At 38.9% G+C, this 20,158-nt stretch overlaps 1 protein-coding gene across 3 annotated transcripts in view; it reads left to right on the forward strand.

The window, feature by feature from the left end:
• TBC1D5 (TBC1 domain family member 5) overlaps window positions 1-17,841 on the forward strand; it is a 328,348-nt gene extending 310,507 nt beyond the window's left edge. For all 3 annotated transcript variants that reach the window (XM_069772151.1, XM_069772135.1, XM_069772143.1), the window contains 3 exons: window positions 6,267-6,346; window positions 7,092-7,268; window positions 13,951-17,841. In XM_069772151.1, coding sequence (XP_069628252.1) covers window positions 6,267-6,346; window positions 7,092-7,268; window positions 13,951-14,244 — 551 coding nt within the window. In that variant the 3' untranslated portion in view covers window positions 14,245-17,841. The remainder of the gene's footprint in view (window positions 1-6,266; window positions 6,347-7,091; window positions 7,269-13,950) is intronic.
• The last annotated feature ends 2,317 nt before the right edge of the window (window positions 17,842-20,158 follow it).

Consider the following 20,158-nt stretch of genomic DNA (forward strand, 5'->3'; position numbering starts at 1 on the left):
CTTAAATTCTTTAACACTCAAATGTTGCTAAGTGATGCTTTTAATGTAATGCATAATTGTTACAATAAGAGTTGATATTCACAGTGAGATAGGTAAATGAAAGCTAGATGACTTAGTGGTGTTGCCTACATCAACACTTAGATCGCAAACTCTATTGTTTGAGAACGAAGTTTAACTCCTTTCATTTGTATTTTTAATGCCGGAAAGAAAATGCAGTATTTGGAAACATCCTAAGCTGCATTGTTAAAAAGCAACGTCACTATGTATGTCATACAGTGTAGTCTTTCTAGAAAGGCCACAAACCACTATTAAGTTCTAGATTTTCTGTCCAATTTTAAGGAGAGAGCACATTTTCCTACTCAAAGTCAGATCAAGTTCAGGTGGGAAGGAAGTATTTGTTGTGGAAAGAGAGAAAAATCTATTATCAGAGGTTAAATTCCCAGTCCATCCTTCCAGTCCTCTAATGTTGGTGAAAAGCAGTCTCACTATCGCAGGTATACTGTGCAGGAAATGTTGGAAGCATTTTCTGTAAACCCCAACTTCATAAAAACATTCATACGAAAGGACTGGAATGTGAGTCCAGAGAGTTGACTATGCCTTGACATCTATGGGAACCTTGGGATTTTTTTGCTTTCCTTTTTTTGGAAAAATAAGGAGGTAAAGTAATACACTCGGTTCTCCCCTTACGCCCCGTGGCAATGGGAGGGTACCTTTGCATTCTGAGTTTGAGCTGTCTTCTCAGTAGTGGGAAGCAAGGGTGAAAAAACATGATTCTGGCACTGTTGATTGTTCACAAGTCATTGATCAGGAACTAGTAGTAGAAAGGCAGCATTCATAATAAAGCTTGCAGCTATTTTGAGTTAGCTCCTCTCAGCAGGAGTCATCTTCCTGGAAAGGCCCCACGGAGACCAGCTTAAAATAGAAATCATTAGAAGAGAGATGCACTGCAAAAAGGCAGCAGTACAAGAGAAAACAACCTAAGAGAACAAGGGCGATAAAGTTATTCCCAGGTTCTGTTTTCTCCACCTCCATCTGATTTTGTGTCACTATAAAGTTAAGTCCGTGTTGTGCCTTCATCCTTCAGGGCTGGAGCTCTGCATATCTCCCGCTTCTCTGGTGGAAAGGAAGAGGTGCAGGTCTGTCTTCCAGATGGACAGGCATGAAGGGATGCTCAAGAAGACCTTGTCTACAACAGCCTAGTTTTCCCACTCATTTAACGCAGCTCTGGGGGGGTTTCTTGCAGAATCGGTATTGAATGCAGGCAAAATTTTCAGTGAAAGTTAGTTTACTTAATAAGCCTCTAAAATATTTAGGCCAAGCCTAACAGCTTTTCCACATTCAGAGAGGAAACTTTTGAGCAGCCTCTTTCCCTGGCTAGGGAGCTCAGCATTGACGGCACATACCATCATGCAATATGTAGCAGTTCAGTCATCAAAGAGCATAAGCCTTCTCTAATTTTCCTGCTAGGAGCTGCTGTGGATTATTTTCCTCTTTCGTCTCTGTACGGAGGATGATTGCATGTCTTCAGTTTAAATTTTAGAAATTAATTTAGGGAGAGGAAATAGAAATCTTGAAGTTTTTTAAAAATACTTCTACAGTCAGTTTGCATGTGAACTTACTTACAATTTGGGATAACTGTAAGACCAAATGAAAGATACATTTCATCTCAATTTTTAGCTGTTTCAACTGTTGCTGCCCAAATCACTACTTGATACGTTGTTTTCCTATATCTTGTAGAAAAGAAGAACAAGAATGCAATCATTTCCATGTTAATCCTCTTTAGTTATAGTTGACTTTGAAGTATATCAAGGCAGCTGATCATAGTCTCACTGAGGAAGTAGTTATTGACTTTCTGATCTAGTATCTATCAAACTTAAGTGAATCTACTCATTTGCTAGTAAGTACCCAAAATTAATTCTAATCAGTTATATTAAAGGCATCCCTGGGGTTGTGAGTCTTGTTTGAGGGCAGCAATACTAGTGGATAACATTGCTGACTTCTGAAGAGAACAACTAGTTTTACAGCTCCAGTATTTCTGAGGCTTAGCCAAGAGTAGAGTTATGGTATGACAGTCCATTTTGTGAAACTTAGAGGTTTGTTAGTACTACGTTGAACCAAATCCAGAATCATGTAATGGTTGTCTGGGATCTCCTACACCTCACAGCAGTGCTCCCACCACCAGGTGACAGGTTGCAAAATTCACCTTTTGTTTTCCTCTGGTAAGAATTTCACTGAACCAGAAATATTTTCTTTTTCTGCAGAAAGCATTTGGCATCAGCTAAATGAAATCATGATGAAAGAAAAAAAAGAAAAAAAAAAAGGTAGCCAGAAATATTTGACCTTAGTCTTAGTCTTCTAAGTACCATAGGATTTTGTTAACTTTTGAATGACAACAGCTCTCCCAATGAGATAGACATTTATAGCATAGAATCAAACTGAACTCAGTTTTGAATAATCTGGAAATCACATAATCAATTTGTTTGAATCACTGTATCAGTGTTTGTTTTACAGGTAGGAAGGTGTTTTCAGTTCCTAGTTGACATCTGCGGGTTTGGTTTTTTTAAAGATAGTTATTATTTTAGGAAAAAAAAAATTAAAGCTGTTGAGGTACTGTTATAAAGCATCAGATAAGGAAAAAAATCAATATATGTCCAATTCATTTATATACATAAAGCACTTCTCTCAAAGTACAGTAACATCTCCTATGAAGGAAGAATAATTAAATGATACATCTCAGCTTAATGTAAAAGTCCTTCAGCTGAGCAATATCATCTCAAATACACTTCCTAGCACTCTTAACAGAGCTAGTGTTTTTAAAAATACTTATGGTTACAAGGGTATCTTTTGAGATACAGAAGGGTAAAATGAAAAGCTTTTGTCTGCACTTGACAGCTTAGTTTCCCATTTCATCTCAGCAACTGACTGCCCTGTGAGGCTCCCCCAGACGTGGGAAGGGGCTTGGATGAAAGTCCTTTAGGTGAGGACTGCTGAGCCCTGGCACAGCCATCCACAGGAGTGCGGCTGCGCAGGTAGGCGCTGAGTTGCTTGCCATCCCTCCTCCTCTTCCCACTTCTGCTTCCAGTCCACATGGATTGCGAAGGGTGGTCCCAGCAGGAGGATGTGATCAAGGAGGCACTCATGCAAAATCACATTGCCTGTATCCTTCTCTCTTCTGAGGATTTTTTTGTTTTTAATTCCTCTCATTAGCCAGGGAAAAAGAATAAGCACTGATAAATTTGGGTTCCATACTTATCTGGTAGATAATAAACTTTGCATTCGAAAGGGATGAGGGTAGTAGATTAGAAGCCATGTGCAGTTCAAGGGCATATTTAAGAAGAAGGAAGATCCATTGCCAATTCCACAGGGAAACCTTCATTCTGTTTCACTGTACTAGAGAGGACATCCCGATTTATGCCCTTATGCCACAACTGTTACTTACTGGGGGGGAGAATGGCTGATTACAGTGATTTGCATCTTGGGACATTTTTCTGGGTGAAGTGGAAGCGTGCTCTTTGAGTCCAAAATTGTGTCTTAGCGCAAACTCCAAGTGGAAATTTTTCCAAAATACATTTTAGTGATTTTAACTGATTAAAAATAATAGACCCTATATATCCAGGACATAAGTCATACTGTACTTTAAAGATAACACAAATTGAAGGAAAAGTGTGAGAAATTCAACAGTTCAGTGTTCGAAAATTTTGCTGCATTTCCAACCTTTTCTCTTTTAATCTTTTTTCCTCTGAAACTAGTATTAAAATCTGGCATTAATCTTGCTAAAGTAAGTATGTGATGATACGAACATTTTTATTAATTTTTACTGCTGGCTGTCATAGTTCCATTCATAAGTTCTTAGAAATTTCTCAATGTACTGGCTCTTCAAACACAGTTACAGCTGGTTTTTGTAGCAATGATAGATTCTTTTCCATTTTTTTTAAATACTGACTTCTAAAACAACTCTAAAGAACAGAAATAATAGTAGTTATTTCCACATCATGTGGAATGCCTTTCAGCTTTTGTTCTCTCACTCTTATTTTCCTGATTTTTTTAGATTTCCCTCATTTAGTCTTCAGCAGGTTGGAGGTTTGTTTTGAATTATTTTCTTGGTCCATCCACTTAGTCAGTATGCATACCGTAGTTTTTTAATATATGGTTTTAATTTATGTGGGGATCAAACACTATAGAAATGTTTTTCTTTCTAATGCTGAGAAATGGAAAAGACAGTTGAATTCAGTGATTCTGGCTGTTATTAAGCATTGCTTTCCTGCCTGTGAAGACTTTGGACTTCTGGTGTTTCAAGTTCTGGACCTTTTAAAAGTAGTAAATCATGCATTGTTTGTTAAACAATGGAAAGCAGGGTCTAAAGTATTATTTTGTAAGTAAATGTTAATATCTTTCATTTACTGAATTGAAAGACTAGACAATTTAGAAGTAAGGTGTAAAAAAGCAAGTAAAATTGAGTTAATTATGCTTTCCCTCAATTCATAATGCCACATATTTGCAGAAAGATATAGTTTTATATTATTTCTAGCCTTCACAATGCAGTGTCTTTCTGATGTTAAATTTATACTAGACATTGTTCAATTGTACTATGTTTGACTTCATTGCTGCAGGACACTGCCACTGTAATATGGTAAATAGTAAGTGCTAAATAATGTTAACATGGCTCACCTTGTTCAGATAGGCTGCTTACGCAAAGCTGAGTTATCCTACCTCCACTGTTGCTCTTGACCTTGATCACACCACCTTTCATGGACTCTTGTCATCTATTGCCTTTCATGGCTCTAGCCTCTTCTATTCCTTCTACTTTTCAGAATGCTTCTTTATAGCAGTTCATTTAGTGCTTAGGCTTGGATCCTCTCTCCTCTTTGCCCTTTCCATTCTTCATTTATACCCATTACTGATTTCTGGTCCCCACTCAATTTCAAACTTCTGTGTTTATATGTGAGTTTTGATCTACCTCTCTGCTTTTAATCTTTCTTCTTGTCCAGTCTCCCACCCCTCATTCTTTTGCTATTTATTCTGTAAACACAAAACTCATGCCAAATTGCTTAATGCTTTTACTTGAAACTTCATGTTGTGTCAGAGTTGGCAGTATCATCATATTCATCTGTGTCAGCATAATCTGTGACAACAGTTTTGGTTTCTCAGTGGTTCAGGCCCTGAACATGTAGGATGTTTTTAAAAACAAACAAATGCAATGCAGGTGTGGATTAATGGTACAAACCTCTAATTGTGAAGCACCTGGGATACAGATATTCAAGAGCAGCAAAGTGTTGTGCCCAAATGAGTGTCACTGAGGAATCTGAGCTCAGCTCTGTCTATGTTGGACAGGAGTGGCACAAAAGAATATCCTGCCATATTCAGTTGACAGATACCATCTCATTCTGTAAATCTGTTGCTAAGAATCTTTGCTGTTTTCTTAAAGAGGAGGAAGGTAGGAGCTAGGAGGCCAGAGAAGGACCTGACATAGTTTAAAAGAGTCTGCAGAGCTATTGGAGCTATAGTTTCTCTGGACTGGTTTGGACTGCAGCATTGCCTAGGATTTCCCTGACACAGGGAAGACCACCACAGCTCCAGCTCTGGTGTGTTAGCCAGCCTCCGGACTTGACTCCTGCAAACACCATATACCAGAGTATTGAAATGCATCCTTGGAGGACAGCACTATAGGTATAGAAGGCAGGAATCTTCTGAAGTGACACTACTGCACTGCTCTTCCTGTCAGATAAGTTTTGCTCAGCCCTGGGTCTTTTAACTAAAAGAAGGGATTGGAAAGGGAATGAAACTTTCAGTCTTTTTCTAAAGAAGAAGAGTGTTGTTCTAGCATCTGCAGTGGCCATGGGATCAAGACAAAGATTGCTGCACTCCTACCCCAACCCTTTCTGTGAGCTGCAGCAGATTCCCATAAATGTTCTTGAGTGCTTTCCAAAGCATTTGCAGGTTCAAAGACGTATGTAACTCCGTTAGCCACAGAGGCCAATGTTTTCTTCTGGGGGCCAGTAATAGCCTGAGTCCACTGGTACACGGGGGCAGTGGAAGTCCCACGACAGCAGAGCGTTGCTGGGGCCCTCCTGGCAGCAGTGCCAGGCTTGGGCTGGCCTCATGTCCACAGCTAAAGAGGTCGTCAGCCTCTAGGTCTGGGTGTGAAATTGCCTTTGCAGGTCACGGGGTTTTGTTTTGAGCGCGTCAGTCAGAGGTAAGTTGGCAGCGTGGTAGAGGTTAATTAGGGAATTTTCTCTCTTTACCTTTTTTTTCTATTGATGTTGCAGGAAATATTCAGGAAGTCATATTACAAGAACACTTGGAAAAAGAGGATGAAATTCTGGTTTCCTTGGCTGGTTTGAAGCAGGTATAACTATTGCTTAGCTCAACCTTCTTGTACCCTTCAGTGCTATTAAACCTTTCTTTTTTTTCTCCTTTTTGCTGTTTTGTCTTGTTGTAGCTGTTTTTCTAATACTAATGCATCAAGCATTGTGGTGTACTTTTATTTAAAAAGGTAAAGCCCAGCTATAAAGAGTTCAAATGACTTGCATGGTATTTGCTCCCTGAAGAGTTCTGGAGGCCTTGAACCAGAACGGAGGCAGTGCGACACCGAGTTCTGGACTTAAGCCACACCGTCGTTTTTCGTAATGCAAAATGTACATGCTAGGCAATAATCATGCCTATGGCCCCATTATTTCAATGCGACGACACTTGAATGTCATTGAATTAAAAGAAAAAATACTGCGTACATAAAATGAGAATGCTGCTGAGCATCTGTAGCTCTGATTATACTGCCCTCTGCTCCTTCAAAATACATTTTATGAGGAACAATGTGACATATGTTAAACCTGTAATGAGGTAGGGAATAATCTTAACAGTTTCATTTGCTTCAGATTTCTTGGCTAGTTGTTCTCCAGACTCTGATACAACCACATTCCACTGATATTTATTTATTTAAGCAATATAGATAGGAATATTGATCTGCTTCCTAACTCTTCAAAGCAAATATTTTGGGGAAATGGTGTATGAAAGCATGCCACACAGAGCTTTAGAAAACTTAGAATTCCTCCAAATTTCTAACTTACATCCTTTCCTCTCCTATTCAACAACAGATCAAGGATATCCTGAAAGGTTCATTGCGTTTCAACCAGAGCCAGCTGGAAGCTGAAGAAAATGAGCAAATCACTATAGCCGATGATCATTACTGTTCCAACAGTCAGAACAAGGGGACAGGTGATGTCCTAAAAGGACCTGTTATGACAAAGCAACAGTTCGTCTCAGGACGACAGGTAAGATAAAAACATCCCAAACAGAACATTGATGGAATTAGCCTTATATTTTTTTAAGACTTCCTTTAGCATGTTCAGACACAACATGGGAACACAGCAGCATCCCCGGTATTTACAGAGCCATGGTTAAAAGTGTCTCTCTAGCTATTGTCCTACTCCCATCAAATATTTTTATTGTAGCCTTATGCTCCACACACAGATATTTAAGTCTAAGTGTTATGCAGTGTTTGGGGGGGGGGGGGTGTCTTCTTTCAGATTCACAGATTAATTTCCTACAAAAAGATGTAAAAACTGGAGGTAAATGTTCCCATATCCAGTGTTTCCATACGATTATTCTCATTGCCCTTGTCCTCCAGAATCCCATTATGTAAGAGCTTATTATCTGCATTGCAGTGTATTCATGGCCAGTGCCAAAAAGGAAATAGCGAGGTGGTTGCTTTTACCTTCTACTCCATCGTATTGAGTTTCTCCTTGAATCAGTAAACAATGTTTTCACATACAAGGCATACAGTCACAGGACAAGTTCATACACAGAAAGAGGTATTTTCCTTTCATGTTAAAAGGTCCCTCTGTCTGAGACTCAGTCTGACTCAAATGTGATCTTAGAAACAATTACTTTTGTACATGTACATTTCTATATTGGAGTTCTTTTAAGTCTGCCACCCCACTACTGATACTCACACTTGTAAATCAGTGGCAGCACTATCACCTCACAGTAGTAACTGAGTCCTCCATCAGTTTACTTTTGACAAGTTTACTTAGGAACTACAGGAAATATTTATTCATTTTCAAATAATGACACAGGGTCGTTTTGATTTATTAAACACAATCCCCCTGAGTCAGAACACTCTATGTTAAAAATCATATTTTAATTTTATTTCAGTATTAGAAGCAATACCGAGATTTTTTTTTTTCTTACTTAGTAATGGCAGGTTCAAAGAGCAAAGCTTTGCTAGATAGTTTCCATTGCTTGTTTAGCTGTTGTCATTACAATCACTACTTTCTGCCATAATAAAGCCATAGGTTAAACTGATATAGCATATTGGAGTGTTCATATAATGACCTCCTAGTTTTGCCCTTTATCTCCTAGTGTTTTATACAAAGTACCTTCTGCTTTCTTGCCAAAATGGCAAATAGTAGTTTTTTGATGATTTTTACTTGGATTTATTCTAGAAACTGAAGGTAGAATGCCATATAAAATGACGACATGCTGTATGAGTGTGTGCAGACCCTACTTGTGCTGGAGAAGCCCTTACTCAGATGCTGGTCTGAACCACCAGTGTGTCACTGAGCGGAGGTGCTGGGCTTTGCACTTTGAGCGTTGAGTGGAGCAGGTGAAGCCTGGTCTGTGCAGGTTTCTTTCCAGTGGAAACTTTTGGGGCAATGTGTAATGAGGTCTGGTATTACCCCAGTGTGTAGTCAGGGTATATACATCCAGCCACAGGAACAGAGAGGGGTCGGTGGGTCCCACAATTTCAGAGGCTGCTAGTAAGCGAACGATGAGCAATGTGAGTAGAGGTTGTACAAGCTGAGCTCCTGCAGAGTATTAATGAGGCTTCAGCACTGCATGGTTTACGTTTGGAGGTACAGTATATTCATACAGATTAGCCTTCTCTCCTCTTATCTTCTGGAAGTTCCAATTACAGCAATGAGCAACAGCCCCTTTGACAGAAAGAAAGAGAAAAGATTAGGGTTAGAAACGGCAATCCAGGAGGACTGTTAGTATCCCAGTGGGCTGTGCTCTTTCCGAGCCCATCGCCTTTAACCGCTGTGTCTAAAATCAAACAAAAATAGGAGAGCTTTGGAACCCTTTTAATAAAAACATGGGAAAATAAAACTGCTGAGTTTAGTGGGCTATGACATTCAACTGTTAATTGATGCGGTCAATTGTTGGCCCAAACCGGGCCACGGCCCAGGCTTTTAGCTCTGCTGAAGAAAATGGGCTGCACTGATGCCCTGGGTCAAGCCTGGAGTATTTAATGAGAGCTGCAGAGGGATTAAAAATGTCAACCACTTCTAGACCATTTAATACATTTCTTGCTAAATAAATTTTACTGTATTTACATTTTCTGTAACTTTGGTAATATGTGTAATTCTGTTTGATGTGACATACTGTTGAGATTTTTCTCCAGTGGAATTATAGTGATATTTTCTAGGACAGCTGGAAAAGTTACAGGTGTAGCTATTGTGTAATTGAGATTAAAATCTGGTCTTTTGTCCTTGGTTGTTATGTAAGTATAAATTATTTATCATCTTTACTTTTTTAAAAAGTGCTCTTCCTCTTTTTTGCCTCAAAATCCCTTTCTTGAAAGTGATGATAAGGATACAGCCCTTCTTTGGAAAGGAAAGCTGCAAAATTAAAATGCAAAAAAATTAAGATAAAGGCTGAAAGAAATGGAGCATTTTTTTGAATGTTTGGCTTTGGTAGCAGCATGCAGTTGACAAACAGAAGGCTTCTGTTGCTAAATAATGAATGATAATTAACACATTATCTTGCCTTTATGTCTGTTCAAAGAAGGAGGCAAAATGAGCTGCTTTTCTTCTAAGCTTTCTTGAATCATATCCTTACAGTTAGTTTTAACTCATTCACAGTATGAAGGCAATTGAAATAAGCCTGGTCCTAGTAGCTGATATTCATCAGGAAAAAATGTTTGGAGAAGCCATATGGCAACGGGCGTAAGGTTGTTAACTTTCAAAGCTACTGGAAGTATAATTCTGTCATTTTTCATTTATTCAGTAGTGGCAGCAGATGGGAGAAAACATGGTTCACGTCAGCATGAGTTTCCTGAAACAGAAACAGGGAGAAGAAGATTGGAGGAGGTATTTTACCTCTGGAAATATCAGTACCAAAATACCAATGTATGCCAGGGATAGGCAAACATTTACAGGAGGCCCTTTTTTAGCATTTTGGAGTCAATATCTGTGCTTTGCTGCTTCTCTGATACTTAAGTGAGCTATAGGTCTCTTTAACTGAACCAAAAAGTGTGGGTAGACCAAAGTAGTGTTGCAAAGCACAACACTAACGACAAGAAATTGGGATGAGTAGTTTTCTTTCCTTTCTCTTTATTAAAGGGCAGGGTGCTTTTTTAACTGCACAAGAGCACATTTTTGGAAGCAGAATTTAGGAAATTGCAACACCAGTGCAAAGTGTTTATGACGGAGGGCCCTTGCTGGGGCTCACTGCCAAAAGGAAGACACCCCGTTAGCATCCTTGAGGGTGCCAGTGAGGAAAATACTGATCTTGCCGGGCAAGTGTGTCACTAGGCAACATCTGTGTCACCCTACGCAAGGTGGAGCCATCTCAGATGTGAGGGCTGCAAGGACTGAAATAGCATGGTCTTGATAGCTTGGAATAATAAAGTGTATAATTTTGCAAAATGAGACTGTACTGTGTTCCCTGAGAGCTTTTAAATAGAAGTGTGGAAAGAAGCCAGGTGAATTATGCAGCAGTGGTTGTTTAAAGGAATGTATATTTCTGTTGTACAGGGCGGGGGGTGGGGCAAAGTGCTGAAATTTTGAAGGTGGCATTTAGAGCTCTCAAAAAAGCTTCACCCGGCCCTGTCTTGTGGCTGCACTGGGTGCCTACAAAATCAGGCAACTACTAACGTGAACCTCATGAGGTTCAGCAAGGCCAAGTGAGAGGTCCTGCACCTGGGTCGGGGCAACCCCCAGTATCAATACAGGCTGGGGGATGAAGGGATTGAGAGCAGCCCTGCTGAGAAGGACTTGGGGGTACTGGTGGATGAAAAGCTGGACATGAGCCGGCAATGTTCACTCACGAGCCCAGAAGGCCAACCATATCCTGGGCTGCATCAAAAGCAGCGTGGCCAGCAGGTCGAGGGAGGTGGTCCTGCCCCTCTACTCCGCTCTGGTGAGACCCCACCTGCAGTACTGCGTCCGGCTCTGGAGCCCTCAGCACAGGAAAGACATGGACCTGTTGGAGCGGGTCCAGAGGAGGGTCACAAAAGTGATCAGAGGGATAGAACACCTCTCCTACGAGGAAAGGCTGAGAGAGTTGGCGTTGTTCAGCCTGGAGAAGAGAAGGCTCCAGGGAGAGCTTATTGGCGCTTTTCAGCACTTAAAGGGGGCTTATAAGAAAGATGGGGACAAACTTTTTAGCAGGGCCTGTTGCAATAGGACAAGGGGTAATGGTTTTAAACTAAAAGAGGGTAGATTTAGACTAGATGTAAGGAAGAAATTTTTTGCAATGAGGGTAGTGAAACAGTGGAACACGTTGCCTGGAGAGGTGGTGGATGCCCCATCCCTAGAAATGTTCAAGGTCAGGTTGGACGGGGGCTCTGAGCGACCTGATTTAGTTGAAGATGTCCTTGCTTACTGCTGGGGGGTTGGACTAGATGACCTTTAAAGGTCCCTTCCAACCCAAACTATTCTACGATTCGGTGTTGGTGGAGCAGAGACACGGTTGTGTGCTGCCTGGGTCTTCAGCCCCCTGGAGATGGCAGCTGATTGACTGACAGCTCATTAATTCAGCATTTCAAACAGACCACATGAAAGCAAAAGTCTAATTAATAACAAATGATGTCTCAGCTCAGAAGTCCTTAAATAGTGAAGTATCTTTCCTTGTAGGATAGATCTGTTTGTTTTTAACTTCATGGAAACTGCCTGAAGTTGTTGACAATTTGAACTACCCTGGTTCTGCACAGATCAGGAAGTTTGAGAACAATTTTGATAGGACTCAGCACAGGATAGTGATTGATATTTCTAAAAGCAATCTGCTCGGTTTGTTATGAATTTTACGAAGTCATCTGAGGAAAATGAATTAGTATCAAAAAATAATAGATGTAAAGTTCTATCAGTTTGACAACTGTCTTACATTGGGAATTTGTAACCTTTAAAATTGTAACCAATACTCTGGACTTAAGATATTTCCATTTGAAAAAGTATTAAAATGGGTTAATTACAAAACAGAATACTACATATTATTCTACCTAGATAATAATATAACATTATTGTACCTAGATACTATGTAGATAACACACAAAAAATTAAAAATTATAGAAACAGGATGTTTTAAAAATTTACTGCACAGGCAGTTATTTGAATCCTTGTTCATACAAATTTTGGAAGGGAACAGGTCTCAATTCTGTATTTGAAGATATTTTCACATTCAGCTGATATTTATCTTGTTTGTGACTGTTAACAACTTGTTAACGGCTGTGTAAATAACAACCAAAGACTTCCAGCTCCCTCATTTCATATTACAGTCATTCGTAATCACTGGTGGGTTTTGCTCCCTGAGCTACTCTACAGTTCCCCTTCAAGAACGTTCTGATCTATAATCAGTAACCAGCACAATGGGAAATTGTTTTCAGCTGTAATAATAAATGTGGCAAAGTAAGTTTTGCTGGAGGCCATGGATTCCGTAACCCCAAGTTGTGGCTTGCTGATACTTGTGATGACCTCCATACTCCAATTTTATATACTGTGCTGAGGGTCTAACTTTATCTCATTCAGATTATTCCTGTTGTTCTTTTTTGTAACTGCTGTCTTTTTTTCTCTAATACCTACATACTAGTACCTAATCCTCTTTTACTCCAAAATGAATTTACATTTTTTTGTTTGGTGAAAGGATCACAGCTGAAGGGCTTGTAGTCGACACACATGTTGACATACACATTTCTCCTGCTGCCCCTCTACTTCTCCTTTTTCTCAGTCTCGCATTAGTGTAGTCAAATATATTGGTTTCAATATCGCACCACCTCAGGATGCTTGTTCCCACAGGCTGCTTGGCAGGTTGTGTTATTACTCTGAAAAAATTTGTGAGAGAGCGGCTAAGAAACCAGTCCTATTCTTGTTATAGGAACATAGCGCTAGATACAAGTTGAATGCATCTCTTGCAGGAGAAAACAAAGTGTTGTCTATTTGGGTTGCAGCCAAGCTAATAGGCTGCCATTTGTCAACAAGTGAGAAATTGCACTGGGTTTCTCCTGGATATGGCTATTTGGAATATAAGATTGTGAGTTCATAGAGAGTTTTCTGGTACACTGACGTGTAGTCTTGATCCACTACCTGAGTGCTCAGGGACACACATTTCCCAAGGTCTAACCAGACAGAAGAGGGATTCCCAGACCCTCATTTTTTGGTAGAGTTAGGAAATCCTCAATGGCACTAAGCCTAGAAGCCCTGGGAGCCCAGATCTGTCAAACCCAAACTGGTGCATGCTAAACCAGGTCTATATATGGCTCAGATTCCACAGGTCAGGGTTTTACTAGAAAATTTTGTATCAAACCATTCTCCTGACAAGCTCCAAAATGCCATTGTACATGCAAACCAGCAAAAAATTCCTCTGTACTTCATTAATTACTGTGGAAAACTAACAGCAGTGAGAATATAATTACTGAAAATGTTCATGACTGTAATGTATGTGTTAGATGCCTAGCTGTTGTGATCGCTACATGGATGCACTATGATGATGAAAAATGTAAGACTGCTATACCAAATAATGTATTTTTAGGGTGTTAGGTTTTATGCTTTTGTAAATAACAAATAAATTATTTCATCCAAAGTTAATACCCACTTTATTTTTTACTTCTTGATTTGGGCATTGCTACTTTTGGATGATTATTCCTTTATCCCATTCCTATATCACTGACATGCATCATAAACCTCGTTAAGTGGTAAAAGTAGTACTATAAGTCCTTTCTGTGCTGTTGTCTCACAGACTACGACTGACTCGAGCACCAGTGAGAACAAGAGTGCTGATGACTATATTATGGTTTCCAAAGAAGAGGAAGGAAGTAGAAGTGCTGTCCCGGAGCCAGTGCAGTCCCTTCAGGCACACAAGGAGGCACCAGCGAAGCCAGAAGCTCCGTCTCGTTCAGCTTTGATATTCTCTGACCCACTGATGGGCTCCATTTCACCCTCCTCCAGCAACCTGAGCTCCAGCCCTGACGACGACAGTAGTAATAACAGCAAAGATTCAGACTTTGCTATTGTCAGCCCACTGGACATCTAAAGAAACAGCTTGGGAGAGTTTGGGAGGTCGATCATTACAACTCAGCTCAAATTCCTATGATTCACGGGCTGGATAGTTCTTTGGATTAGAAGGACAGAAAACAGATAAAGGTAACCCATTTCTGCTGCAAAAAGCCTAAATTAAAAAAAATTAAAATAAAAAAAAGCCAAAACCCACAAATTTGCAACTTCTCAAAAAGAATAGTCACCTTTTAATAACTGCCTTAAATAAAGACCCAGTAAAACCCAGTTCTAATATACAGTTACTCTTAATTATATGCTTATCTTAGGAGCTTTGTTACTATAGAACAGTTGCTTTCCCAAAACATAGAATAGTATGTGCTAGGTACCATAATGGGTTAGGAAATGTGTAGATACTTGGCATCAGACCTGAAGCAGCAAAGACAAGCTAGATTTAATATTGTCCTTTTACAAAACATGCTCGACTGGGTTTTCTGAGTAGGAAAGGGTACTGTTTCTTCAGAGACTGTGATTAGAGAAGTAGAGAATGTATATCAGAAAGATTAAAAGCATCATCCTGGCAGTAAGCTTGTTCTCAGTTGAGGAATCCTAGTTTCTTCATTTTCATCCAGCAGTAGCCTGAGGTGTGTTCAAGGCAGAGGTTTGTGTAGTTGTTCCTCAGCGCTGTCTTACAGGAGAATGTCTGACAAATTCCTTGAGAACGGGGACCTATATAACAAAGCCTTATTTCCCTTTGCCTACTTTTTTTCCCCTTGAGAGTTTCCAGTTCACCTCTTTCCCTCTCTATATCTGTCTACTTTTACTCCTTCTGGCATGAATTATTTTTTATTTTACTGAGACTACCATGGTTAAAACAGTAGGTGCAAGGGAAATTACAGTATTTCATAGTGTAGACCTGAGCCAGCTGAACTAAAACTAGCTTGAGATAACTTACCAGGGAAGGGTGCAAAGTGAAATGAAATGTCCATAATTAAAAGCACTTTATGTCTCATTACTATTATCTTCTATAGACTCTGTTTACATATATTCCTATGCGATTTCCAGATTTCTAGTCAAGAAAAACATAATGGTGCAGCAGCGTTAACCAACAGAAAGTTTCTAATTAACTCTAGAACTCGTTATTCTATGGAAAAGTGTCTTTCTTTCCCATCAAGTACATAGTACATCTAATAACAGTTTTTTCAAGTAGATAAGGGGGGAGTGGTTTGTACTCTCTGATCCCTTTAAACTCTGTTGGAATTCACAAAAGGAGACTGGTGGTGAGCGGACACCTCCTCTTGCAGGACCTACACAGAGCTAGCTTGAGGAAGGAATGCTAGAAAGTCACTCCATAACAGCAGCAAAAAAAAATTGCATTATTTACTTTCTAGACACATATACATTATACTATGCCACCACTTCATAATTGCATGGCAAAGCTTGTGTTTGTATGGAGTTAAGAAATGGTAGTTATTTGCTGCTTAGTCTGTAATTGTAAATGGAGTTAAGTACCATATTCCAAAGATGAGGAGACATGTAGTTTGTTGGTCTTAGATTTTACAAGGTCTGTGTCAGTTGCTGAACTGAAGAGATAATTGTCATGTAATTACATGGTAGCTGCCATATCCTTATATGTTCAAAAGCCGCCAAGTAGTTCTTCTGAGATTATTTGTGCCTTGTAAAATGATAAAATACTAGAATGTTATGAGCAGGCATAGCATCATACTTCTCTGCGACAGAGTGATACTAAGAGTCAGATGACTGTTTAGATGAAAGATCTTAAATGCATAACATTTCAGAGAGATGTTTATTTTGGTTTAATTTTAAGCTTCATAGAAAATCACTTTGGAATTCAGCATGCATGTCTGTCTTCAGGTTTATTTTATTTCCCCGACTTTGCATGATTGCCAGGGGATTAGGTGGCTGTTGATTTATTTAGGTCTTTCAAGCTTTTTTAGCCTTAACTCATTCAGCAAGGCTTGTGCCACACCACCCACAAAGGGGAATCTGTTCAAGAAGTACTTATGGAAAGAGGAAAGAAATATTCTGGGGACAGAGAGAAAAGTTTTATATTCTGTGATACATAAACCTTCAAAGATTCCAGTACTTTGGCAGGGGAAAATATTTTTACTTCTTTTTTATTTTTTTTAAGCATCAGTCTTTTGATTTCTGTTCTGATTGTTTATTTCAGGGATCACATTACTATTTTCTTGAACAGTCTCGTTGCCAATGGGAAAGTGTGATTTGTACAGTTCTTTTATTTTTGTAAGATAGTTGTATCTCTAATATTGCATATTTTAAAACAGCACTAAAAGTATATAAAGATTTGGGGAGTTTCTAACAAGTTTTCACTAATCAGTGAATACCGATGAGCTGAATGCCTATCATGCCATGGGATATGATAAAAGTCTTCAGAAGCAAAGAGATGATTATACAAATAAGATCAGAGTGAATTCCAGTAAATTAATCTACTTTGATTATACCATTTCCTTCCACATCTCAAATATGTTGTCTCTGATACTTGATCATAGTGCGGAGATAGTTAGAATTTTGTATATTCATTAAGTTAGAAACTTGTAAGTTAGACAAAATGTCAAATCATCACCCTGTCTTGCATTATGTTAAGTATATACAGAGAAAGAAATTGTCATTTAAAATACAGATTATTCTTTTTCTCTGAAGATGACCTGCTCATAATGTTCATGGATAACAGTAATCAGATAGAAAAATTACATGCATTGCAAATTACTGATGAAACCTAATATGGGATTAAGATATGTATCTGAGACTGTTGTACTGTATCTCACAACTGTAATTTATGACTGTTTAAAGACTTTTGCATGTCATGTCAGTTGTATGTACTGCAGAAAGGCAGTATCATATTTTGACTGGGTATTCATTTAGTCGTGGAACTTTGTATCTTTACTCTGGAAGAACACCTAGCCCACTTTATTAAAGAGAGAATTAACAAATTTTCTGGGCTGTGCTTGTGCTGTTTTCTCAAAAAAGGGAAAACTTTTTGACTAGAATACTGGAAGTATGATTTCTGAGAACTTATTAAAAATTTTAAAACTATCTCATTAACTATATAAGCACAAAGATTATTAATATTTTAATCAGATTTTATATATATGATCTAGGGAATAAAACTGCTTGTCATTTCTCTCACCCAAACAACACAGAACATTTCCTATTTTACCATATTTATTCTATCTGAAAATGACAAACCAGAATTTAACGTGGTATAACTTTTCTGCAATTTCATGAAACTTGGTATAGTTACATCATCATGTCTCAGTCACAGTGCCAGTATCTGTACAGTACTTTTCTGAAACTCAGTATATTATTTCACATTCTCCAGTATGTTCTCCTCATTAGATGGCACTGAGGCAGCTATTTAAAAGATTAAATTTCAGATTTAAGGTGTACTTGTGCCTGGCAGTTACAGTGTCACCTGTTCAAATACGGACAGCAATCCTAACATGAACAGATTTCTGAGTTCTGGGTGTCAGCCCTTAAGTAATACTTTTGATTTTGTGCTGCATGTGTTGGTCTTGAGTGAATGTCTGTAATGGTTTATTAGACTTGAAAAGGTGCGATTTCATAAAATAAACTTCATTTGGCTATGGAATAGTAATTACACTGTCTCATAATCTGTGCTGTTCTTTTAAGAGTGATTATATACAGTCTCTGCATTAGTGTTTCCTGTGTCACTGAATCTGCTAGACTCCCACTTTAGTAGCTAGCTAAATTTAGAGATGAAAGAGCATGAAAGAAGGTCATGAGAGAAACAGCAACTTGAAATGTGCACACAGGCAACTTGTTTGCCTGCTGCTCGCAATATATTTAACCGCTAAAATGGTGAGGGAGGTTTTAGTTATGTGGGAGGATCCTGCAAGAGGCAAAGTGTATAACCCTAGGAACAGACGATGAGCCGGAAGGGATGCAGTGTGAGACTCTCTTAAACTACAGATTCTTTACAGCAGGAATCATCTTTTTCTCTGAGCTTCTAGCATAGTTTGCCATGATCACAAAAGCTGTCAAAATTAGGATAATAATAATAATAATAATAATATACTCATTATTTCACCAGGTTTTGCTCTTTCGGTGAGCTAGATGTAATCCAATAATAATAGCTCAGCTGATAGCAGTAGTATTGTATCAGAGAAATTTGGTCCCGGACTGCTGAAATAAGTAAGTGTGACTGAAGAGCAGTAGCTTAAATAAATAAATTAATACCAAAAAACCCCCACACCAGAAACAGGACAACAATGTTGCCAAATGCAAAAAGCTATATTTGTCTCCACACATATATGAAGTATAAGAAGTATTTTCTAAAAATGTGCTTCAGGTAGCACTTGTGTACCTTGTTTGACTATGCCAGGTAGGTTCGTGCAACCCTATCTTTGTCTTTAACTTGCAAAAGCCTAGCTGATGCTGAGATGCAGGAAGCATTAAAATATATCAGCTGCAAAGGGAAAACACTGTGGTTCCATTTCTATGAATGGTAAGAATTTGATCCTTCAAATCCCACTGATTTTACACTTTCACTGTCTTCCATGGTGACAACATGAAACACCCTGTAAGCATTTCCAGAGACCTGATGGGAACTCTGCTGCTTAAGTCATCATATGCAGTCGCAGAGCTCTGAGCTGAGAAAGTTTTCACAGCTTTGCCTTTCACTGTGAGCTTAAGGGACTGTGGCAAGGTTAGGTTTGTCTGAATTTTTAACTAGTACAAAGAAGCATTCAAAGATGCTATAAATTATCATGTCAGTATTTGAGACCTTTTGGAATATAAATTGCTACATAGTTTTGAGATGGAAGAATAGTTGTCACAATATCTTGATTTCCCACCTGCTGTGTTAATTGAATCCACGGGATGGGGAATGTAGTAGCAATTTCAAATCAGCATTAAATTCCCCTTTAAAATATGAGAAAATATCAAGCAAACATATTAAAAAGCAGATTGTCAGAGGTGTCATATAGCTTGCAGGATAAGATATACCTCTGTGCAATACTTGGGAACATGCATCATTTTTATCCATAAATAGGGAGACTTGCAACAGCCTGGAACATGTGGCAGAAAATGTATATGAATGTGAGGCTATTTTTAAAGCTACAAGGGTTAAAATACATCAAAATGTTAAAAAAAAAGTTTAAATACACACAAAGCTTATTTAGGCTTGCAAAGATTATCAGGTCTCACAAAAGTTTCACCTAGTTTAGGCAAGTTAAATTTTCTTACTAAAATCTGATTACTTTATTGCTTTTTCCACCATGCAGATTTCCGTTTATCACTGACACTGCTGTCTGGATTGCTGCGGTATTCGCACCCATAGTCAATGTAATACCCTCTCCAGCAGCAGCCTGGGGGTTGAACAGTATTAGGCTAGGTTTTGGTGTGAGCACACTGAACGTTACTTTCTCCAGTTACTGCCTTCCTTACTTATTACTGCCTTGCAGTCCCTACCTGTGCTTTATCCACATGTGTTTTCTTATTGATCTTTGATTATAAGGCCTGCAAGTCTTTTGGCATGACACATGCATTGCACGTGCAGTGATGAAACTCCAGCCTCCAGGTGATACTTCAGTGTGGCTTGTAAAGGCACCTGAAGGTAGGCGTTTGGGACCACAATGAACTTCTTGTATTTCAGAATTGTGCTTCAGACAATAACTTTCAAAATCTGGAGAAAATTAATTCCAGTATATGAGCAATGAATTGCACATGTTTACTAAGTTGTGAAGAAGTTGTGATGGGGGAACTCCCCAGCAGACCCTCTTTCCAAACTCCTTTTGTACTCATTTCCCACAGTCAAGCCCATCTGGCAGTTTTGTGATACCGGACATAACCCATAAAAACTTCAGCTGTTTAATCTTCTTGAATGAATGAATTCTCAGTCACTGTGATCAAAGTTAGCTGTTCATCATCTGAGGACTCCAATACCCTATGCC

The sequence above is a fragment of the Haliaeetus albicilla genome, chromosome 2 (assembly GCF_947461875.1).
Source record: "Haliaeetus albicilla chromosome 2, bHalAlb1.1, whole genome shotgun sequence".
Lineage (NCBI taxonomy): Eukaryota > Metazoa > Chordata > Aves > Accipitriformes > Accipitridae > Haliaeetus > Haliaeetus albicilla.